The 20,976-nt window shown below is 44.9% G+C and overlaps 1 protein-coding gene across 4 annotated transcripts in view; it reads right to left on the bottom strand.

Annotated features, from left to right (window-relative positions):
* Positions 1 to 784: 784 nt before the first annotated feature.
* Positions 785 to 20,976, bottom strand: part of VDAC1 (voltage dependent anion channel 1) — a 34,193-nt gene continuing 14,001 nt past the window's right edge. For all 4 annotated transcript variants that reach the window (XM_026449484.2, XM_026449487.2, XM_026449486.2 and 1 more), the window contains exons 4-9: positions 20,013 to 20,165; positions 19,866 to 19,918; positions 9,595 to 9,822; positions 4,687 to 4,837; positions 2,656 to 2,713; positions 785 to 1,730 (exon numbers count right to left, since the gene is read on the bottom strand). In XM_026449484.2, coding sequence (XP_026305269.1) covers positions 1,639 to 1,730; positions 2,656 to 2,713; positions 4,687 to 4,837; positions 9,595 to 9,822; positions 19,866 to 19,918; positions 20,013 to 20,165 — 735 coding nt within the window. In that variant the 3' untranslated portion in view covers positions 785 to 1,638. The remainder of the gene's footprint in view (positions 1,731 to 2,655; positions 2,714 to 4,686; positions 4,838 to 9,594; positions 9,823 to 19,865; positions 19,919 to 20,012; positions 20,166 to 20,976) is intronic.

Genomic DNA, 20,976 nt, shown 5'->3' with positions numbered 1-20,976 from the left:
GAGAGGGATTTCACATGAGGGAGTTTTTCTGTTTCTGGCTTTGGCGATGTAGGGGACCACATGGCAAGGAATGCTGGTGTCCTCTAAGCACTGAGAGTGCCTCAGCCAACAAAGAAATAGGGACTTCCATCCTACAACTGAAAATAACTGAATTCCACCACAACGCTGTAAGCTTGGAAGAGGACGCCAAGCCCCTAGCTAAAATGAGAAGACAGCCTAGTCGACACCCTAATTTCAGCATTGTGAGAACCTAAGCAGAGCCCAGGTAGGCATGCATACCTGCCTGGCTTTGACCTGCAGAACTGTAAAATAAATGAGTGTTGTTTTAAGCAGCTAAATTTACAGTAATCTGTTATACAGAGAGTGAAAACAAATAATATATAATACATACACACAGCATGGAGACAAAAAACAAATCTAAATAAATGCTCTGTTTATTTATATTTTATTTTATTTTATTTTATTTTGAGGCGGAGTCTCGCTCTGTCGCCCAGGCTGGAGTGCTGTGGCCGGATCTCAGCTCACTGCAAGCTCCGCCTCCCGGGTTCAGGCCATTCTCCTACCTCAGCCTCCCAGGTAGCTGGGACTACAGGCGCCGCCACCTCGCCCGGCTAGTTTTTTGTAGTTTTTAGTAGAGACGGGGTTTCACCGTGTTAGCCAGGATGGTCTCGATCTCCTGACCTCGTGATCCGCCCGTCTCGGCCTCCCAAAGTGCTGGGATTACAGGCTTGAGCCACCGCGCCCGGCTATTTATATTTTATTAATACAGACAACAGAAGGAGGATGAGGTTTCAATATTTTATTCAAGTTTTTTTAAGTGATGTTAATTACAGCATTTGAAGGGGAAGATCTAATTCCACACAAAATGGAAGACTCTAAAATGTACCCATTAAACTGCTAAAAAACAAATTGAGTGGTGAGAATACAACAGAAGTCCAATTTAGATTCTGAGTGTTGTCACCATGTGATTACGATCACACAGACACTTCCAAGCTTATAGCTGGAGCTCCTGGAAGCTATTTCATACTCTGGTGCAAGGGCAAAAAAAACACAACACAAGAAGGAATAAGTCCTGAATTATTGGCTTCATCACATCCACCTTCTCCACCCCAAAATGGCACAAAAGAAACAGTGACCACACCCTGCAGACCTTTTGGTGTAAAAGAGGTGATGATGAACTGGGGTGGGAACAGGTCATGAAGATCTGTCCAAAAAAGTCCCATTCCGGTGAGTTTGTACACACCATCAAGCAGCAAGCCTCTCATCAATTAGGGTCAGGAAACCAAGGTTCGATTCTCAGGAAATCACAATTTCATTCATTTACTCAATATGAATTTACAAAGTGCCTACATACTATCAGCTTCCACTTGCAGCCATTTCTAGATAAAAAAGAAACCTGGCATCTCAAAGGGGCCACCAAGCTCCCCCCGAGTCTACCACTGAAAGAACCTTTTTTGGAAATGCGTTTCTTCTGTACCTCTGGAAGGGTAACATCTTAAAGCTGAATCATCTTTAACCTGGAGAGCTAACATATTTAGCAATACTTGCATCCCAGATATACAACATTAAGATACACTAAATTCTGAAGGTAGCTATGCTGCAAAATAGTTTAAAATTAAACAATTGTACAGTATTCATTTATGCTTGAAATTCCAGTCCTAGACCAAGCTTGTGGCCACCAGCATTGACGTTCTTGCCATCCAGAAGAGCTGACAGTGTCAGTTTGATACCTGCAGGGAGAAAAATGAGGGCGAGGAAAGGAGGAGGAATGGAGGAAAGAAATGACAAGAAAGATTAACAACAAATTCAGAACCTGTTCCAGATATTATCAGCAGGGTCCAAACTACACGGCCCTTCAATCCTTGTTACTTAGCACTATCTGACCAACAGGTATCCTAGAGTGGACTTATAAAACAACTAATGATCCCACCGCCCAGAGAGCCTACCCAAATCTACTTCTGGAACCCCACGTTCCTTTTTCCTCTCACTGTTCCCCTGGTACAAGTAGTCTCTAGTACTGGTAGCATACAGTAAGCTTCTTTGGCAATCATCCCTTTAAATGAAACTTCAATCCTGAATCCAACCTAAGGTCTTACATGTTCATGTTCAATGTACACACATGGGTAGTGTGCATGCACATCCACAGATGCACACAACAAACTGACCTTCCCTGGAATAACCTGATTCAGGAAGTAGCTGGTAATCTTAGATTTCCAGGGTTCAAAGGTGGTTATATGCTAGAACTGTAATACACCACGGACTGGCCTAGCCAACTGTGCAGAGGAAACCTGCAAACCACTTTTCCTATTTCTTTGTCTTTTTACAGTGGGACTGATTTATAAGTTAGTTTTGAGAATCTGCCAGAAACAAGTATCAAGCATTATGTACATATTGGAAAAAAGGATGGAAGAAAATAGCAAAGAATATATGTTAGCCTCAGCCTTTTTCCTCCTGCTTGCCACATCTCATATTCTCCAAATGTTTTATAATGACCCCGTACTCCTTTATAAACATTTGATTATACTTTATATATACCCATTTATATATACCCACTGTATTATATAAACATTTTATAAGCAATGACATAAATCAGCAAACCAGCACCACAGTTTTTTTTAAGACAAAGAACCGATTTCACACACAAGCAACACATACCTGGCTTTAGAGTCTGAGTGTATCCTAAACCTATCAGGCTGGAGTTGTTCACTTTAGCCTAGTCAAGGAAATGACAAAACAGAGAAAACATTAAGTATAATACTTTGCGCTTCCATCTCCAAAATTAATAAGAGCTGTTTGGTCAACCAACCTTTGACTTCAGAATCAAATTTTTTTATGACCATCTTGTTCATGAGATTCATTAAATTCAATACAAAATATATCAATTGTAGGTGCATACTTTCCTGTTCCTGTTCAAATGGTGTTCTGAGATCTAACACCCCTCATAAGAACAAAGCAGAGAGAAGGAAGGCCTCTTAGGGGCCCATGTCCTTTTGCTCATATAATGAGGCTCCTTTTCTCTTGTTTTTAAGTGCCTGTTAAGGGAGCCAAATTCGGTTATAGTTTAGGAGACTTAAAACGGGCTGTCCATAAATTACAGAAATCAGTACAGACACCATTCTGCAACATGAGATTCCCTCATTCCACCCCAAAGAGATACAACCTCCAGTACCCTGTGACAAGAGTATGAGCCCAATAGGATTTACTGCAAAAACTGGGAAGTAGTTCGAGGGCCTGTGAGCAATGCCAGAGAGTCTGCAAGATGCCAACTGACTACTGATTTCTTAATATGCAATGCAGGAGCTGAAAAGGAGAATGAAAAGTGAGGTGGGGGGAAATTATCAATTAGAACCCTAGATTTCAGAGTGCCCCTTTTAATAGTCTGCATTATAGAACAGGAACTGGTATTAATGGAAGAGGTTCAACAGTAAGCTAATCAATCTGGCTCAAATCCAGTCCCCAGCACTTTCCTGCTGTGTTCCTTTGGGCAAGTTACTCATCTTTCTAAGCTTCTAGTTCCTCATTTGTAAAAACAGAGATGACTGGGCGGGGGGCATGGCTCATGCCTGTAATCCCAGCACTTTGGGAGGCCGAGGCAGGCAGATCATCTGAGGTCAGGAGTTCGAGACCAGCCTGACCAACATGGTGAAACCCCATCTATACTAAAAATACAAAAACTAGCCAGGTGTGGTGGTAGGTCCCAGCTACATGGGAGGCTGAGGCAGAAGAATCACTTGAACCTGGGGGACAGAGGTTGCACAGTGAGCCGAGATCGTGCCACTTGCACTCCAGCCTAGGCAACAGAGGGAGACTCTGTCTCAAAAAAAAAAAAAAAAAACAGAGATGATTGGCCAGGGATGGTGGCTCATGCCTGTAATCCCAACAACATTTGGGAGGTTGAGGTGGGAGGACAGCTTGAGCCCAGGAGTTTGAGACCAGTCCAGGCAACAGAGCGAGACACTGTCTCTACTAAAAAAATGTTTTAATTAGCCAGGCATGGTGGTGTGCCTGTAGTCCCAGCTACCTGGGAAGCTGAGGTGGCAGGATGAGCACAGGACGTTGAGGCTGCAGTGAGCTGCAATTACACCACTGCAACCAACCTGGGCAACTAAGCAAGACCCTGTCTCAAAAAAACAAGAAATAAAAAAACCCAGAGATGATTAAAAAAACAAAGCACCTATTTCAAATGGGATTAAACACAGTAGTCTATACATAAAAGGCTCTGCACCGTGCCTGGTACCCATAAGAAGTACTAGTAGTATGATCACTGTACTCATTTGGAACTCTTCAAAGTGAGAACATCTCTCACTTTGTTTTTGTTTTTTAAGACGGAGTCTTTTGGTCTCGGCTCACTGCAATCTCCACCTCCCCGGTTCAAGCAATTCTCCTGCCTCAGCCTCCCAAGTAGCTGGGATTACAGGTGCCTGCCACCACGCTCGGCTAATTTTTATAGTTTTAGTAGAGACGGGGTTTCACCATGTTGGCCAGGCTGGTCTCAGACTCCTGACCTCAAGTGATCTGCCTGCTTTGGCCTCCCAAAGGGCTGGGATTATAGGCGTGAGCCACCGCACCCAGCAGCATCTCTCACTTTGAATAAGTTGAAGCACAGCACTCCAGCAAACCTGAAGGACTCCAACGTAAAGAGCAGATGGGCCTGCCTGTGAGATGCGTGATTCCACAGATACCCACCGAGAAGCAGGCGTCAGGGTCAATCTGATACTTGGCTGCTATTCCGAAGCGCGTGTTACTGTTTCCTGCTGTCCAGGCGAGATTGACAGCGGTCTCCAACTTCTTGTTCACTTTCTGGTAAATGGAGCCGCCAAACTCTGTCCCGTCATTCCTGCAAACAAGCACAGCACAGATGCTGAGCTTCCCAGGGAGGCGAGCTGCAGCCCAGACAGATCCACCCAAGTCTCCCAGAAGACAGGGATGCCAGAAACAGACTGAACCAATACTGATATTAAGGGAAGTCAGAAGTTCACCAAATTTCACAAAACAGGTACTAAATTACAGGAAGTCTGATAAGTATGGAACAGGCACCTGGCCAGGCACACTGGCTCACGCCTGTAATCCTAGCACTTTGGGAGGCCAAGATGGGCAGATCACTTGAGGTCAGGAGTTTGAGACCAGCCTGACCAACATGGTGAAACTCTGTCTCTATTAAAAATACAAAAATTGGCTGGGCTGGTGCCACACGCTTGTAATCCCAGTTACTCAGGAGGCTGAGGCAGGAGAATTGCTTGAACCTGGGAGGTGGAGGTTGCAGTGAGCCGAGATTGCGCCACTGCACTCCAGCCTGGGTGACAAAGCAAGACTTTGTCTCAAACAAAAAAAGAAAAAGCCGGGGAAGAAGGGGCACATGGTGACTCATGCCTGTAATCCTAGCATTTTGAGAGGCCGAGGCAAGAGGACCGCTTGAGCCCAGGATGTAGCTTGGGCAACACAGCAAGATCCTGTCTCCATAAGGAAAAAAGAAAAAGAAAAAGAAAAGAAAAGAAGCAGGCCAGGCGAGGTGGCTCACACCTGTAATTCCAGCAGTTTGGGAGGTCAAGGCAGGCGGATCACGAGGTCAGAAGATCGAGACCATCCTGACTAACACAGTGAAACCCCGCCTCTACTAAAAATACAAAAAATTAGCCGGGCGTGGTGGCGGGCACCTGTAGTCCCAGCTATCAGGAGGCTGAGGCAGGAGAATGGCGTGAACTCAGGTGGCAGAGCTTGCAGTGAGCCGAGATCGCACCACTGCACTCCAGCCTGGGCGACAGAGCAAGACTCTGTCTCAAAAAAAAAAAAAAGAAAAGAAAAGAAGCAAGTAGAGCACTGAGAATCTGAGGGATTTATTTTTACTGCTACTGATGTTATTACTTTTATAAATGATTCTACCAGAAAAATGGCATGGAAGTCCGGGTACTGTGGCTCATATAACCCCAGCACTTTGGGAGGCAAAGGCAGGCAGATCATTTGAGGTCAGGAGTTCAAGACCAGCCTGGCTAAGATGATGTCTCTACTAAAAACATGAAAATTAGCTGGGCATGGTGGTGGGCACCTGTAATCCCAACAACCTGGGAGACTAAGGCAGGAGAATCATCTAAACCCAGGAGACAGAGGTTGCAGTGAGCTGAGATCACACCACTGCACTCCAGTCTGGGCAACAGAGACTCTGGTTCAAAAAATAAAAATAAAAATAAAAAATGGTATGGAAAGAGAAGAAAATGAGAAAAGAACACAGCCAGAAATGACAAGAAAGGCAGGGCTGCACATATGCCTCAGAAGGCAAGTTAGAGCCCTTGGCACAACCTGCTGCAGCCACTGCTTGGGAGATACGGTTGGCACTGACCCAGCCTCTTGGAGGAGTGGCACTTCAAAAGAGCTTAATCCACAATTCGTCTCGTCCACCTGTGCATACTCCTCACCCATGCTGCAACATCTAAGGTCCCGGCAGGATTTGAAAGGGAGTTTTTTGCTACATCATAAAATGTCTCGCTCTTTCAGAAACATTCAGAATGAAACCCCAGCTGGTCAAGCTCCCTCTCTCTTACAAACACACTGAATGACCCCAGTTGCTGGGAATATCCCTTTCCCTTCTTCAGTCATTATAATTCTCTTCTTCCTCTTTGGGGGCCCTGCTTAAGCTCTCAGAATTTGAAAGTCTGCCCCACCCAGCTGAACAGCCTATACAAACTCTGCAGTCACTGCCACCCCTAAAGGCTGGAATCACTGCTTTTCAAAGCCCATCTGTACTGTTTGATTTTACAACCATGGGTTCAGACTCCTTTGATTAAAAAAATTTAAAAAAATTTTAATGCTGCAATTTTTTAAAAAGGAATGACCATCCTCCTTACATCAGATGGTCTTCAAGCCTGCCTAAACCCTCTCAAACATCTTTAACATAAAATCACAGTGTCTGAGTTCTGCCTCATCATTGTGGGCATTTCCAGTGGAAATGGCATTGGTAACTGTGCGTCAGAGCCAATGTACTTTGGAATCCAGCAAAGGGCTTCAGGACCTAAGAACAAAAACTCTAGATTTCACAAGACACTCTCCCTAAATTAGAGAATACATTCTAAATTTTTTTTTCCCTGAGTGGGATCTTGCTCCGTTGCCCAGGCTGGAGAGCAGTGGCAAAATCATAGCTCACTGCAACCTCAAACTCCTGGGCTCAAGTGATCACAGGCATGTTGCCACCATGCCCAGCTAATTTTTAAAAATGTTCTTGGAGACACAGTATTTCTGTTTCCCAGGCTGGTTCCAAACTCCTGGCCTCAAGTGATCCTCCCGCCTCAGCCTCCCAAGTAGCTGGGATTACACATATGAGCCACACATTGTAAATTCTCGCTTCCCCATGAAATTCAGTGAGACAGACATTATGCTTCTAGAAAGTACAGGGAGACCCAGGCACTGCCTGATTCACAGGGAATCCTGTCTTCTTTAGACAGCCCAAGTATGCTACAATAAAACAGCAGCCTGTCAAAAATAACAGATTTTTTAATGACTTTAGTAATATATTCAACTGGGGAAGTTTCTTGGGCTTACATGTTTTTAAAAAGGCCAGACTTTTCAGAATATCCTAAAACCAGGAACATAATATTGCCTTCCTATACAGAGCTTTCAAAACCATAAACAAGAGGCCAGACGCAGTGGCTCACGCCTGTAATCTGTAATCCCAGCATTTGGGAGGCCAAGGCAGGCAGATCGCTTGAGCTCACGAGTTCAAGAACAACCTGGGCAACACGGCGAAATCCTGCCTCTACAAAAAATACAAAAAGTAGCCAGGTGTGGTGGTGTGCACCTGTAGTCCCAGCTACTTGCAAGGCTGAGGCGGAAGAATCACTTGATCCTGGGAGGCGGCGGCTGCAGAGATCATGCCACTGCACTCCAGTCTGGGTGAGAGAGCAAGACCCTGTCACCAAAAAATAATAATAATAAATAAATAAACAGCTGGAAGTGTTCAAATTCATCTATATGAAGCACAAAGACTTTCTGTTACGCATCTGGGCCCCTGCAAGCACCAGGGCAACCCAGATGAGTTGTGTCAGCTGCCTTCACACTGGTTCCAAAAATAAACCACACCCACTTGTTGCTTATTAAAAATGTTGAAGCTCAGATATGTGGGGGAAATGGCTAACAGCCATTGTTCCTCCTAGAATTGGTACCAATGCCCAATTTCAAACTAAGGAAAAAACTTCCCATGCCAATCAGAATTCTACATTCAAAAACATTTCTATGCATGTGGTATGTTTCCTATAGCTTTTTTGTATGTTTCACCTTTTCTTAATTAAACACACAATAACATTGATTATTTTCTTCTTTTTTTTTTTTGAGATGGAGTCTCCCTCTGTTGCCCAGGCTGGAGTGCAGTGACGTGATTTCAGCTCACTGCAACCTCCACCTCCCAGGTTCAGGCAATTCTCTGCCTCAGCCTCCTGAGTAGCTGGGATTACAGGCACCCGCCACCATGCCCAGTTAATTTTTGTATTTTTGGTAGAGATGGGGTTTCACCTTCTTGGCCAGGCTGGTCTTGAACTCCTGACCTCGTGATCCACCCGCCTCGGCCTCCCAGAGTGCTGGGATTACAGGCGTGAGCCACCGCGCCCGGCCAAAATGGTTATTTTCTTGGTATACATTTGTATGAATTTTAACACACATATACAGATTAATGTAACCATGACCACAGTCAGGATACAGAACAGTTCCCTCCTGCAAACTCCCTCAATCACCGCTTTGTAGCCATACCCTCCCCACCCCCTGCCAACCACTAGACTGTCCATCTCTATAGTTTTCCTGTGACTTTTTAGCTGTAACAGATTCCAAATTAATGATAAAAATTCCTCAAAAAATTTATTAATGGAAATAATATTACTTTACACATTAATACCATTGATTTGCCTTAAGTTTAAGAAGTTACTTCTTTAGTGACCTCTAGTGGAAAGAAATAAACATGGTAACTCTGCACCCAGCTTGTGCCTGTCACAGGTTAATTCCTCATGAAACTGAATAAAACAAGGTTTATGATAAAACAAGACCCATGAATGAAATGTGTTTCCCTTAACCTAAATCATCAATCTACTTCAATTCTCAAGGGGCTCTCTCCTAATCTATAATCACTGTTTCCCTTCACCATACTGTCCAATAGTTACTTTTACATGTTTCACTATACAGAGAAGATACTTTGTAACTCAAGACAATCAGCTCCTAAATTTGTCTACCATGTCTACATGTCATCAAGCCCAGCAGGCTAATCCTCAGGCATCAGACAGAGAAAGAGAGCTGAGAGCTGTTTTGTTAACTAAAACAAAAACTGCAGGGAATGGACACACTCTGGACTGACACCATGTCCCTGCTGTAATTAATCAGCCACTTTGTGTACCTGTGGCAATATTTACTGTTCCTAGAGTGGAAAGGATCTAAGACACTCTAGGAAATGGGTAGGTGGGAAACAAATGATAGCAGCAGGCCATCTGGCTCATCTAATGCCAACAAACTCACTTTACAGTGGTTAAAAATTGGGCTTTCTTTAAAAAACACTAATGAAAGCAATCCCCTTACCACACACACTCCAACCCCACTCCTCACCCCGCTGCCCCCACGTACACTTACACATTAGTGTGAAGCTGGAATTCATCAGTCTTGTAGCCAACTGCAAAGTTGCTCTGGGTCACTCGGGATTTTGCAGTCTCAAAATTCATCTGGTAACCGGCCAGCCAGCCCTCGTAACCCAGCACTAGAGCACCCCGGATGGAAGGTCCAGCAATGTCAAAATCCATGTCGCAGCCCAGGTTAATGTGCTCCCGCTTGTACCCTGTCTTGATTTTAGCATTTTTTTTCCTGAAGGAAAAGAAGTTGTATTAAGATCAGAAGCTAACTCACCTTGAAATGCCTTTTTTTTTATTTTTTTTTAATCCTAGGTCAAATAAAGGGAGTGGGGTGGGGGTGAAGTCAGGGCTCCAGTTCTCCCTTAAGGCACTGCTGTACCACAATGAGCAGGACACAACCTCTCTTCCACGGGGACCCAGTCTGCAGAAACCCCACACTAATGAAGTGAGAACACAGACAGGAAAAGCCTGGAAAATAAATATGAACTAACTTCTCCTTGTCCTATCCTCTTTGTATGCTTAATGTAGCAGCCTACACAGGCATTCATTAGGTAGAAAGCCACCACGTAATTATGAGACAGATGCATCTTTGATATTTTCCAAACCTGTGGAAAAGATTCATCTGTCATGAAGACAGCTACCTAAATAGCAGCTTTTAAAGAGACGGTTATCTTCTTACTCTGTGGCTCACACAGTTAAGTAAGAAAACATAGGCTATGTTCCTTCCAAGTGAATACAACAGTAAAATGGATTTCAATACCATATTCATGAGACCCCAATAAGTACGTATTTCAGAGAACCAGGTACTGATATAGAACCTGTAACTCTGCAGACATGGGGGCCAGGAAGAGTTAGTTAGCCAGACAGTACCCCACGTCCAACCTGATGATACCAGATGTGAGTCTATAAGCAGTTCGGTGTCTGTACTGCCTGTTCCTCGAGACCCAGCATCCCTTAGGAAGAGCAGGTGAATAGTGTTACCTGCAGACCTATTATTACCATGTCTTTTACCAAAAGTACACACTGGAGAACAAGATCATATCTAACAAATAAAACATGGGCCATTTTTATCTCATTGTTTCTATCATTCAGTTACAAGGTCAACATCTCCCACAGGAAGCTGCATTCTCAGCAGAGACCACAGGAGGAACCAGATCCACTCAGAGCCTCAAGGACTACACAGCACTGTTCACTTCTAGCTTTATTCACACTGAGATTAATGCTTCATCCTCAGCACCTAGACCATTTCCTCCTAAATGGAACCAGTGCTCCTTGGAGAAATGGCTGCCTATAGATCTTAGGCAGGAGATGTACACAGTGACCTAAAACATCTATCAAAGCTATTGAAGACTACTGGGGTGGAGGCAAAAGGACAAGCTAACCTGAAGAGGCTCCCAAGGGATTCAACAATGGAGCAATGTGAGCCTCAAGAAGGAAAATATCAGCAAAAGGCTGAAACATATTAAACAATATGTTTATTCTAGGCATTATAATGACACTCAGGGCCAGGCATGGTGGCTCATGCCTGTAATTCCAGCATTTTGGGAGGCTAAGGCGGGTGGATCACGAGGTCAGGAGTTCGAGATCAGCCTGGCCAACATGGTGAAACACTGTCTCTACTAAAAATACAAAAATTAGCTGAGCGTGGTAGCGGGCATGTGTAATCCCAGCTACTCAGGAGCCTGAGGCAGGAGAATTATTTCAACCCAGGAGGCAGAGGTTGCAGTGAGCCAAGATTGCGCCACTGCACTCCAGCCTGGGCAACAGAGTAAGAGTCCATCTCAAAATAAATAAATAAATAAATAAATAAAATAACACTCAAACCACATAGCTGTCATCTTTAGAGACTAGAGAACCAACCTGTTATTTTAAAAACAGCAAAAGGCTGGGTGCGGTGGCTTATACCTATAATCCCAACACTTTAGGATGCCATGGCAGATGGATCACCTGAGGTCAGGAGTTCAAAGCCAGCCTGGCCAACATGGTAAAACCCCATCTCTACTAAAAATACAAAAATTAGCTGGGCGTGGTGGCGCGCACTGGTAATCTCATCTACTCAGGAAGCTGAGGCAGGAGAATCACTTGAACCTGGGAGGTGGAGGTTGCAGTGAGCCAAGATCGTGCCACTGTACTCCAGCCTGGGTAGCAACAATAAAATTCAGTCTCAAAAAAAAAAAAAAAAAAAATCATGAAACAATCATGTAAATTTGAACACACTAGAGATTCGACAATATTTAAAAATGATCCACCAGGCGTGGTGGCTCATGCCTGTAATCCCAGCACTTTGGGAGGCCAAGGCAGGTGGATCACCTGAGGTCGGGAGTTCGAGACCAGCCTGACCAACACGGAGAAACCCCATCTCTACTAAAAATACAAAATTAGCCGGGTGTGGTGGCGCATGCCTGTAATCCCAGCTACTCGGGAGGCTGAGGCAGGAGAATCACTTGAACCCGGGAGGCGGAGGTTGCGGTGAGCTGAGATCGTGCCATTGCACTCCAGCCTGGGCAACAAGAGTGAAACTCCACCTAAAAAAAAAAAAAAAAAGAAAAAAGAAAAAAAGAAATATCAACTTTTTTCAATATAATAATAATACCATGGTTATGCTCCTTTAAAATGGAATCTTGCCATTTAAAGATACATAATAAAATGTTTACAGATGAAATTACGTGCTGTTATTTATTTAAAATAATATGGGCAGGAGTGCTGTATTTATGGCTGTATAAATAAAACATGATTGGCCACAGGGTTGGTAACCATCAAAGCTGTGTGATAGGAATAGAACGAGGATTAAACATTTTTTTTGTATGTTTTTGTATGTTTCAGGTTTCTCATTTAAAAAATAAATAAATAAAGGTTAAACGTTCCAAACTCTCAATGAGACAAGAATTTTAGAGGTCGTAGTTGAAAATAAGGCCAGCACCCCCCTCCCAAGTGATGAAGGAAAATAGCCTGTTTCATGGCAAGAGTGACACCATCTTGAAGCAAAACCACCACTGACACAGTTTGCATGTTGTACCCTCTAAATCTCATGTTGAAATGCAGTCCCCACTGTCGGACCTGCTGGGTGGTGATTAGATCATGGGGGTGGATCACCCATGGATTGGTGCTGTCCTTGCAATAGTGAGTTATCATGAGATCTGGTTGTTTGAGTGTGGCACCTCCCCACCACTCTCTCTCTCTCTCGCTCCTGCTCTTGCCATGTGATGTGCCTGCTCCTGCTTCATCAATCGCCATGACTAAAAGCTTCCTGAGGCCTTCCCAGAAGCTGAGCAGATGCCTGTGCTATGCTTGTACAGCCTACAGAACCATGAGCCAACTGAACCTCTTTTCTTCATAAATTACCTATCCTCAGGTATTTTTTCCTTTTTTTTGAGACATGGTCTCACTCTGTTGTCCAGGCGGGAGTGCAGTGGTGTGATCATGGTTCACTACAGCCCCTACCTCCTGAGCTCAGGTGATCCTCCCACCTCAGCCTCCCAGGTAGCTGGAACTGACTATAGGTGCGCACCACCATGCCCAGCTAGTGTGTGCGTGCCTGTGTGTCTAGACGGGGTTTCACCACGTTGCCTAGGCTGGTCTCCAACTCCTGGGCTCAAGCAATCTGCCTGCCTCAGCCTCTGAAAATGCAGGGATTACAGGCGTAAGCCACCTCACCTGACCAGGTATTTCTTTAGAGCAATGCAAGAACAGCCTAATACAGCCATGACAATCAAGAAATACATCACAGACAATCCCATAAAAGAAACAATGCCAGCCAGACACAGTGGCTCACACCTGTAATCCTAACACTTTTAGAGGCCAAGGCAGATGGATCACTTGAGGTCAGGAGTTCAAGACCAGCCTGGCCAACATGACAAAACTCCATCTCTACTGAAAATACAAAAATTAGCTGGGTGTGGTGGCGCGCACCTGTAGTCCCAGACATTTAGGAGGCTGAGGAAAGAGAATCACTGGAGCCCGGGAGGCAGAGGTTGCAGTGAGTCAAGATCATGCTGCTATATTCTAGCCTGGGTGACAGAGTGAGACTCTGTCTCAAAAAAATAAAGAAATAAAAATAAAAAAAGTAAAGATGCTTATCTAACCTCCCTATGGTCACAAGTTTTGCAAGTTTTTTACAAGACGGTCTAAGACATGCACATGTCTTTACTCTAAAAGCTTGCTATATGAAGAATACTTTCTGGAGGATAAGTGCAAGGATCCACTGTCCCTTGGCTGCTTGAGACATCATTGCTTCTACTTGCAAGTCTCTATTAAATGTTTCTTTCCGAGAAACTGGATTTGTCAGTCTCTTTCTTTGGCTGCTCAGCTCCCTCAGCAGTTGGGTGGTAGGTGTGCACAGACCTGCTCACCAACAGAACAAGTGACAATGAAACTTATGCCTTGGAACCTCAACTTTGTTTAAGTTACTTCTATACATTTTGGCAAGGTTTGAAGGAAAGGAGTAACAATTAAATTATCTCTCAATAAGAAAAATCCAAAACTGGTCAGGCGCAGTGGCTCACACTTGTAATCTCAGCACTCCAAGGGGAGCGGATCACTTGAGGTCAGGAGTTGGAGACCAGCCTAGCCAACATGAGAAAACCCTGTCTCTACTAAAAATACAAAAATTAGCAGGACATGGTGGCATGTGCCTGTAATGCCAGCTATTCAGGAGGCTGAGGCACGAGAATTGCTTGAACCCGGGAGGTGGAAGTTGCAGTGAGCTGAAATCACGTCACTGTACTCCAGCCTGGGCGACAGAGTGAGACTGTCTCAACAAAAAAAAGAAACCTATCTTCATCTGCCTGCTCTCTGGGGAAAGAAGCCTGGGTTTCGAACAAGTATGTGATTGGCACCAGGCTGGTTGAGATGATTGATGATTAAACAGCTGTTGAGAGGCTGACATTTAGAAAGGCAAAAAGATCAAGAAATATAAAATCACACATCTTCTAACCATCTTCTTTTTTTAATTTTTAATAAAAAGCTGCTGATGATCACAAACAGGGCCTCTGACCAGTGGTGTGCACCACCTGCACCAGTTTACATGGCACCTCCACCCACTGTCTCACTGGATTCTGGCCAGGGCCCACGATCCCCAAGAGAAAGGGCAGTGCTGGGAAGTGCTCAGGCTTCTCTCCAGGTCTCTTTCTAACACTGCACACTATGTCTGTGGAGTCTTCCTTTTTCAGATATTATTGGGATTTATTTTTAAGCTATTTCAACATTAGTGCTAATTTGACAAGCACCCGAGAGAGGCCTGACTGGATTTGTGGTTAACAAGCAAGCTTTATTTGTGGTAGATACTCAGTGTGGGTGCTGGTCCTTATTGAGGTCTGCAGCCTCATCCAGATGTGGTCTACACTCAGCTCCTCCTGGGAGCCAGGTGTTTTCCCAGGCTGTACCCTCAGTCACTTTGGAAAGCCAGCTTTCATTTCTAATCTCCATCATGCATCACCAGAACTTTCCTCAAATACCGAGTAGCAATATGTACACCTAGCACCCAGAATTTTAGGTTTTTTTGTTTTTTTGTTTTGTTTTGTTTTGTTTTTGAGACGGAGTCTTGCTCTGTCGCCCACATTGGAGTGCAGTGGTATGATCTCAGGTCGCTGCAACCTCCACCTCCTGGGTTCAAGCAATTCTCCTGCCTCAGCCTCCTGAGTAGCTGGGATTACAGGTGTGCGCCACCACAGCCAGCTAATTTTTGTATTTTTAGTAAAGACACAATTTCACCACGTTGGCCAGGCTGGTCTCAAACACCTGTCCTTGTGATCCGCCTGCCTCAGCATGCCAAAGTGCTGGGATTGCAGGCATGAGCAACCACACCAGGCCCACAATCTTAGTTTCTAGACATCATTCTCCAACATAAAGAACCAAGGTTCCTTGGAGAAATGGCAGATAGCAGGACTGGGGAAAAACAAGTACTAGATGAGCATCATACATTTTCTGAAACCAGAAATAAAGACATGCTCTGAAAAACGACAGAAGTTTGTCAAAAAGCACACAGGATGTATTCTCCCAAAGGCCATATCTGGGACAACTTGAGCAACAAAATAAATGACACTGTGGATTATAGCCCATAGATTAAATTTCCATGCATCTATACTAATATAAATAAATAATTGATTGAAGAAACACATGGAAAAGAAGGAATAGCTCTTCCTTACAGTAGAATACCAAGTAACAAGTGAAGGAAGGATGGCAATAGGAAATCACCATTTGAGGTTGGGTGTGGTGGCTCATACCTGTAATCCCAACATTTTGGGAGGCCAAGGTAGGCAGATCACTTGAGCTCAGGAATTCGAGAGCAGACTGAGCAACATGGTGAAACACTGTCTCTACCAAAAATATAAAAATCAGCCAGGGGTGGTGGCAGGCACCTGTAGTCCCAGCTACTGGGGAGGCTGAGGGAGAATCCCTTAAGTCGGGGAGGCAGAGGTTGCAATGAGCAGAGATCACACCACTGCACTCCAGCCTGGGTGACAGAGTGATACCCCATCTCAAAAAACCAAAAAAGAAAAGAAAATCACCATTTGTAGCCGGGCGTGGTGGCTCACACCTGTAATCCCAGCAATTTGGGAGGCTGAGAAAGGTGGATCGCTTGAGCTCAGGAGTTCCAGACCAGCCTGGCCAACATGGTGAAACCTCATCTCTACCAAAAATACAAAAATTAGCTGGGCTTAGTGGCACGCGCCTGTGGTCTCAGCTTCTTGGGAGGCTGAGGAAGGAGGGTGTAGCGAGCCAGGATCACACCACTGCACTCCAGTCACCATTTGCCAAGCGTAACTGTTGCAGGCAAGAATCACCAATGGATGTTACTATTTGTCAGCAAAGGTATGATGAGAAATAGAATATTTGCATAACTCAAAGTGTCTACCCACAAGATACTTACTAATTACAAAGAGAAAAATAGTAGCTTTACAGTGAAGAGAGTTGGCAGACACCACTTCAAAACTGATCACCAAAAATGAGGCATATTGATAATATTCTTCCTAACATCACGTGCTGAGAAGAATACAACACAATAACTTCTATGGTTGCCAAAAATGTAAAACCTAAATTTAATCATAAGGAAGCATCAGACAAATCCAAACTGAGGGACATCTTAACAAAATAATTGGCCACTCTTTTTCATAAGTGTCAGGGTCAGAAAATATTCCAGATTAGGGAAGACTTAACAATTAGATGCAATTGGCTGGGTGTGGTGGCTCATGCATGTAATCCCAGCACTTTGGGAGGCTGAGGTGGGCGGATTGCTTGAGGTCAGGAGTTTGAGACCAGCCTGGCTAAGATGGTCAAACCCCATCTCTACTAAAAATACAAAAATTAGCCTGATGTGGTGGCACATGCCTATAATCCCAGCTACTTGGGAGGCTGAGGCAAGAGAATCGCTTGAACCAGGGAGTCAGAGGTTACAGTGAGCCGAGATCATGCCACAGCACTCCAGCTTGGCAACAGCGAGAGACCCCGTCCCAAAAAAAAAAAAAAAAAAAAAAAAACAATTAGATGCAATTTACGATCCTGAACTGGATCACAGATCAGAAAAAAGATGTCATTGTGACAATAGATTAAGTGTATGATATCAACATTAACTTGCTGATTCTGATCATTATAGTTATATAAGCCATTAACATTAGGGGAAGCTGGGGGAAGAACACAGGAGAACTCTGCATACTATTTTTACCACATTTTTCTAAGTATAAAATTACTTTCAAATAAAAAGTAATTTTTTTAAAAAAAGGGTGAGTGCGGTGGCTCACACCTGTAATCCCTGCGCTCTGGGAGGCTGAGGCAAACAGATCACCTGAAGTCAGGAGTTCAAGACCAGCCTGACCAACATGGAGAAACCCCATCTCTACTAAAAATACAAAATTAGCTGGATGTGGTGGCGCATTCCTGTAATCCCAGCTACTTGGGAGGCTGAGGCAGGAGAAACACGTGAACCCACCCAGCACTTTGGAAGGTCAAGGCAGGCAGATCACGAGGTCAGAAGTTCGAGACCAGCCTAGCAATATGGTGAAACCCCCGTCTCCACTAAAAATACAAAAATTAGGCAGGTGTGGTGGCCATGTCTGTAGTCCCAAGTACTTGGGAGGCTGAGGCAGAAGAATCACTTGAACCCAGGAGGAGGAGGGTGCAGTGAGCCAAGATCACACCACTGCACTCCAGCCTGGGCAACAGAGCAAGACTCCGTCCCCCCTACACCCAAAAAAAAAAAAAAAAGCAAAAAAAACTTTCCTTTGCATTTTATACTGCAGGGCCTGGAGACCTCTGCAAAGCTCCCTAAGGTAATGGGAAGGAAATCACCTACAAATTCCAAAGTGTGCTATCCCAGGGCAGCAGGCAAAGTCCCAGGCAGCAAATTCAAGCATGTGGGCACATCCTCCAGCCCTTCATCCTACCCCAGGATCTTTCTGGATAACCTCTCCCTGATATCATGGCAGAGTTCCTGGGGGGAAAGTACAAACCACTGCAAAAAGGCAGTGGTCTTGTAGAAGAAACTACAGCAGAGAGGAGGAATGAGAGTAAATTAGCCCCTTAACAATGGTCTCTTCAGATCATCTATAGCCAGGCTATAAGAAGACATCTCCAGAGGGTAGGAAACCTATGTGCCCAGTCACTTGTGTGGACCGCACACCCAGCACAGGTCTGGACTTGGTAGATCCTCCCTCTAATAAATATTTGTTGGAAAGGAAAAAAGGAAGAAAGAAAAAAAATATATGAAATGGCAAAACTGAAAAATTCATAATGTCATTTAACTACACCACTTAAAGATGTTAAGTTTTATATGTATATCTTACCACAAGTTTTTTTTTTTTGGAGACAGAGTCTCTCTCTGTAGCCCAGGCTGGAGTGCAGTGGTGCGATCTCAGCTCACTGCAACCTCTGTCTCCTGGGTTTGAGCAATTCTCATGCCTCAACATCCCAAGTAGCTAGGACTACAGGCACGCACCACCATGCCTGGCTAATTTTTGTATTTTTATTAGAGATGGGGTTTTGCCATGTTGCCCAGGCTGGTCTCAAACTCCTGACCTCAAGCAATCCACCCACCTCAGCCTCCCAAAGTGTTAGGATTACAGGCATGAGCCACTGCATCTGACCCTTTTTTTTTTTTTTTTTTTTTTTGAGATGGAGTTTCACTCTTCTTGCCCAGGCTGCAATGCAATGGCGCCATCTAGGCTCACGGCAACCTCTGTCTCCCAGGTTCAAGCAATTCTCCTGCCTCAGCCTCCCAAGTAGCTGGGCTTACAGGCATGCGCCCACCATGCCCAGCTAATTTTTATGTTTAGTAGAGACAGGGTTTCTCCACTTTGGTCAGGCTGGTCTCAAACTTCCGACCTCAGGTGATTTGCCTGCCTCAGCCTCCCAAAGTGTTGGAATTACAGGCATGAGCCACCACGCCCAGGCCACAATTTTTAAAAACTGAAATTCAGCACATGCCCTTGATCCCATCATCAGTATACAAAACAGTCTTCCCCAGGTTTAGAAGACCCACCAATATGAGTGGAAAAAAACAAGGGTGTATTCTAAAACGGAGTAATTCCTTCTAGGCACTTTGAAAAGCACCCAGGAATTGAGGCAGACTGCCATGCTATCTTGCCAACTGATGGGTTAAGAAGTAACAAGCCTAATACATCTGTGGCCAGAAGGCCTGGAGAAAGTGCAGCCTCAGGAGCCACCTTGCAGTTACACCCACAGGGTCTCAGTGTCCCTAAGCAGGAAGTTGGGATAAGGACTTCCACACCTGAAGAAATGAGGCTGGCAACAGTGACCAGTTAGGCCCTGCTTCCAAGTGTCACCCACTCCCATTTGGCCATGGCCACTTACGTCACCAGCAGCCTAACTCACATGAAATGGCTATTACTGAACCAGAAATCCTGCAGCCTCCATGGCTGAAGCCAGGAGAACACTAACAAAATGCAGAATCTTATTTCGAAACACTGCTAAACACTGCTCCGAATCCTCTATTAGAAAGTGAGCTCCTTGGGGGTAACAATCATGGCCTGGGCATCCTTAGATCTCCAGATGGGTGCAGGGCCAAGCACAGGCGGCACTTACAAAACATTTGTTGGGTAAACACCAATCCTGAATTAGGAAGCCCTCATTATAGCACAGTCTGTTAATGCATAGATGTGGGTACGACCCCGGGACCAAATTAAAACCAGAGGACTTAAATCGCCAGGTCTTGGAGGCCATATTTTAGGTGCTATCAGCCCCCAAAACATTTTGTCACAAAGGGCTTCCACCACCTGCAACATGAGAGGACATCTTTGTGGAGAAAACAGATGAGAATCTTACCCAGTGTTAGGTGAGAAGGATGAATCGAAGGTCAGCTTCAGGCCACGTGCAAGCTGAACAGAAAAGAAATTTGCCAGTAGGTTTAGTCACAAGGTAGGCCGGCAGATGTGAATTAGCAAATCCGCGTCTTTTCACGGCAGCCATTACCTGATCTTCCACAGTAATCTCGGTGCCTAGTGTATTGTCGGTGTTCCATTTCTCTGTAAACGTCAGGCCGTACTCAGTCCATCTGTACTTGGTTTCCAGACTGCCCGTCACTTTGGTGGTCTCAGTGTTGGCTGAGCCTGAGCTTGTAAATTCCTTCAGAGGAGAGAGAGAGTCACAGCCTGCACCACAGCACTCACTTGGCTTCACTCCACTCCTAAACACTATACTTGCCTTTCTGCAAGAGGCGAGACCCTGAATGTGGCGGGGCCAAGGCTAACTCTACAATTCAAATAGATACTTAAAGTACAGATGGGAGTAAAGGAGCCTGCTATGTAAAGAAATCTTATGGGGAATTCGTTGTCAGCAGACAGCTTCCTTCCTCCCTGTAACTCTTCAGTCTGGACAGGAAAGCATCTCCCCTCCATCCTGGCTCCAGCCCGGTACAGACAAAAAGCACCGAGCTAAAGCTGACACAGCAGTAACTCAAACCCAAAACTTCTTCCTTCCAGCAATTACTGCACACACAATTTAAAAGGGACTACTAAGATTACTTTAAAAACACTTACATGGTTGAACACAGGTGAACTTGAAATTAAGAAGCACAAACAAAACTGAAACTGAGACCTGCCCTATTCTCCTCTGAGTATTACCCGCTGCTGAATTGGGGGCCTACTGGCATGGTTCCCCTGGACCACCCATCATGTAGAAAATGGACTGAATGTGGCCGGGCGCGGTGGCTCAAGCCTGTAATCCCAGCACTTTGGGAGGCCGAGACGGGCGGATCACGAGGTCAGGAGCTCGAGACCATCCTGGCTAACATGGTGAAACCCCGTCTCTACTAAAAAATACAAAAATCTAGCCGGGCGAGGTGGCGGGCGCCTGTAGTCCCAGCTACTCGGGAGGCTGAGGCAGGAGAATGGCGTAAACCCGGGAGGCGGAGCTTGCAGTGAGCTGAGATCCGGCC

Source organism: Piliocolobus tephrosceles, chromosome 4 (assembly GCF_002776525.5).
Source record: "Piliocolobus tephrosceles isolate RC106 chromosome 4, ASM277652v3, whole genome shotgun sequence".
Classification (NCBI taxonomy): Eukaryota; Metazoa; Chordata; class Mammalia; order Primates; family Cercopithecidae; genus Piliocolobus; species Piliocolobus tephrosceles.
Note: the sequence above shows the minus strand (reverse complement) of the source record. Positions and strands in the feature narration are given on the sequence as shown.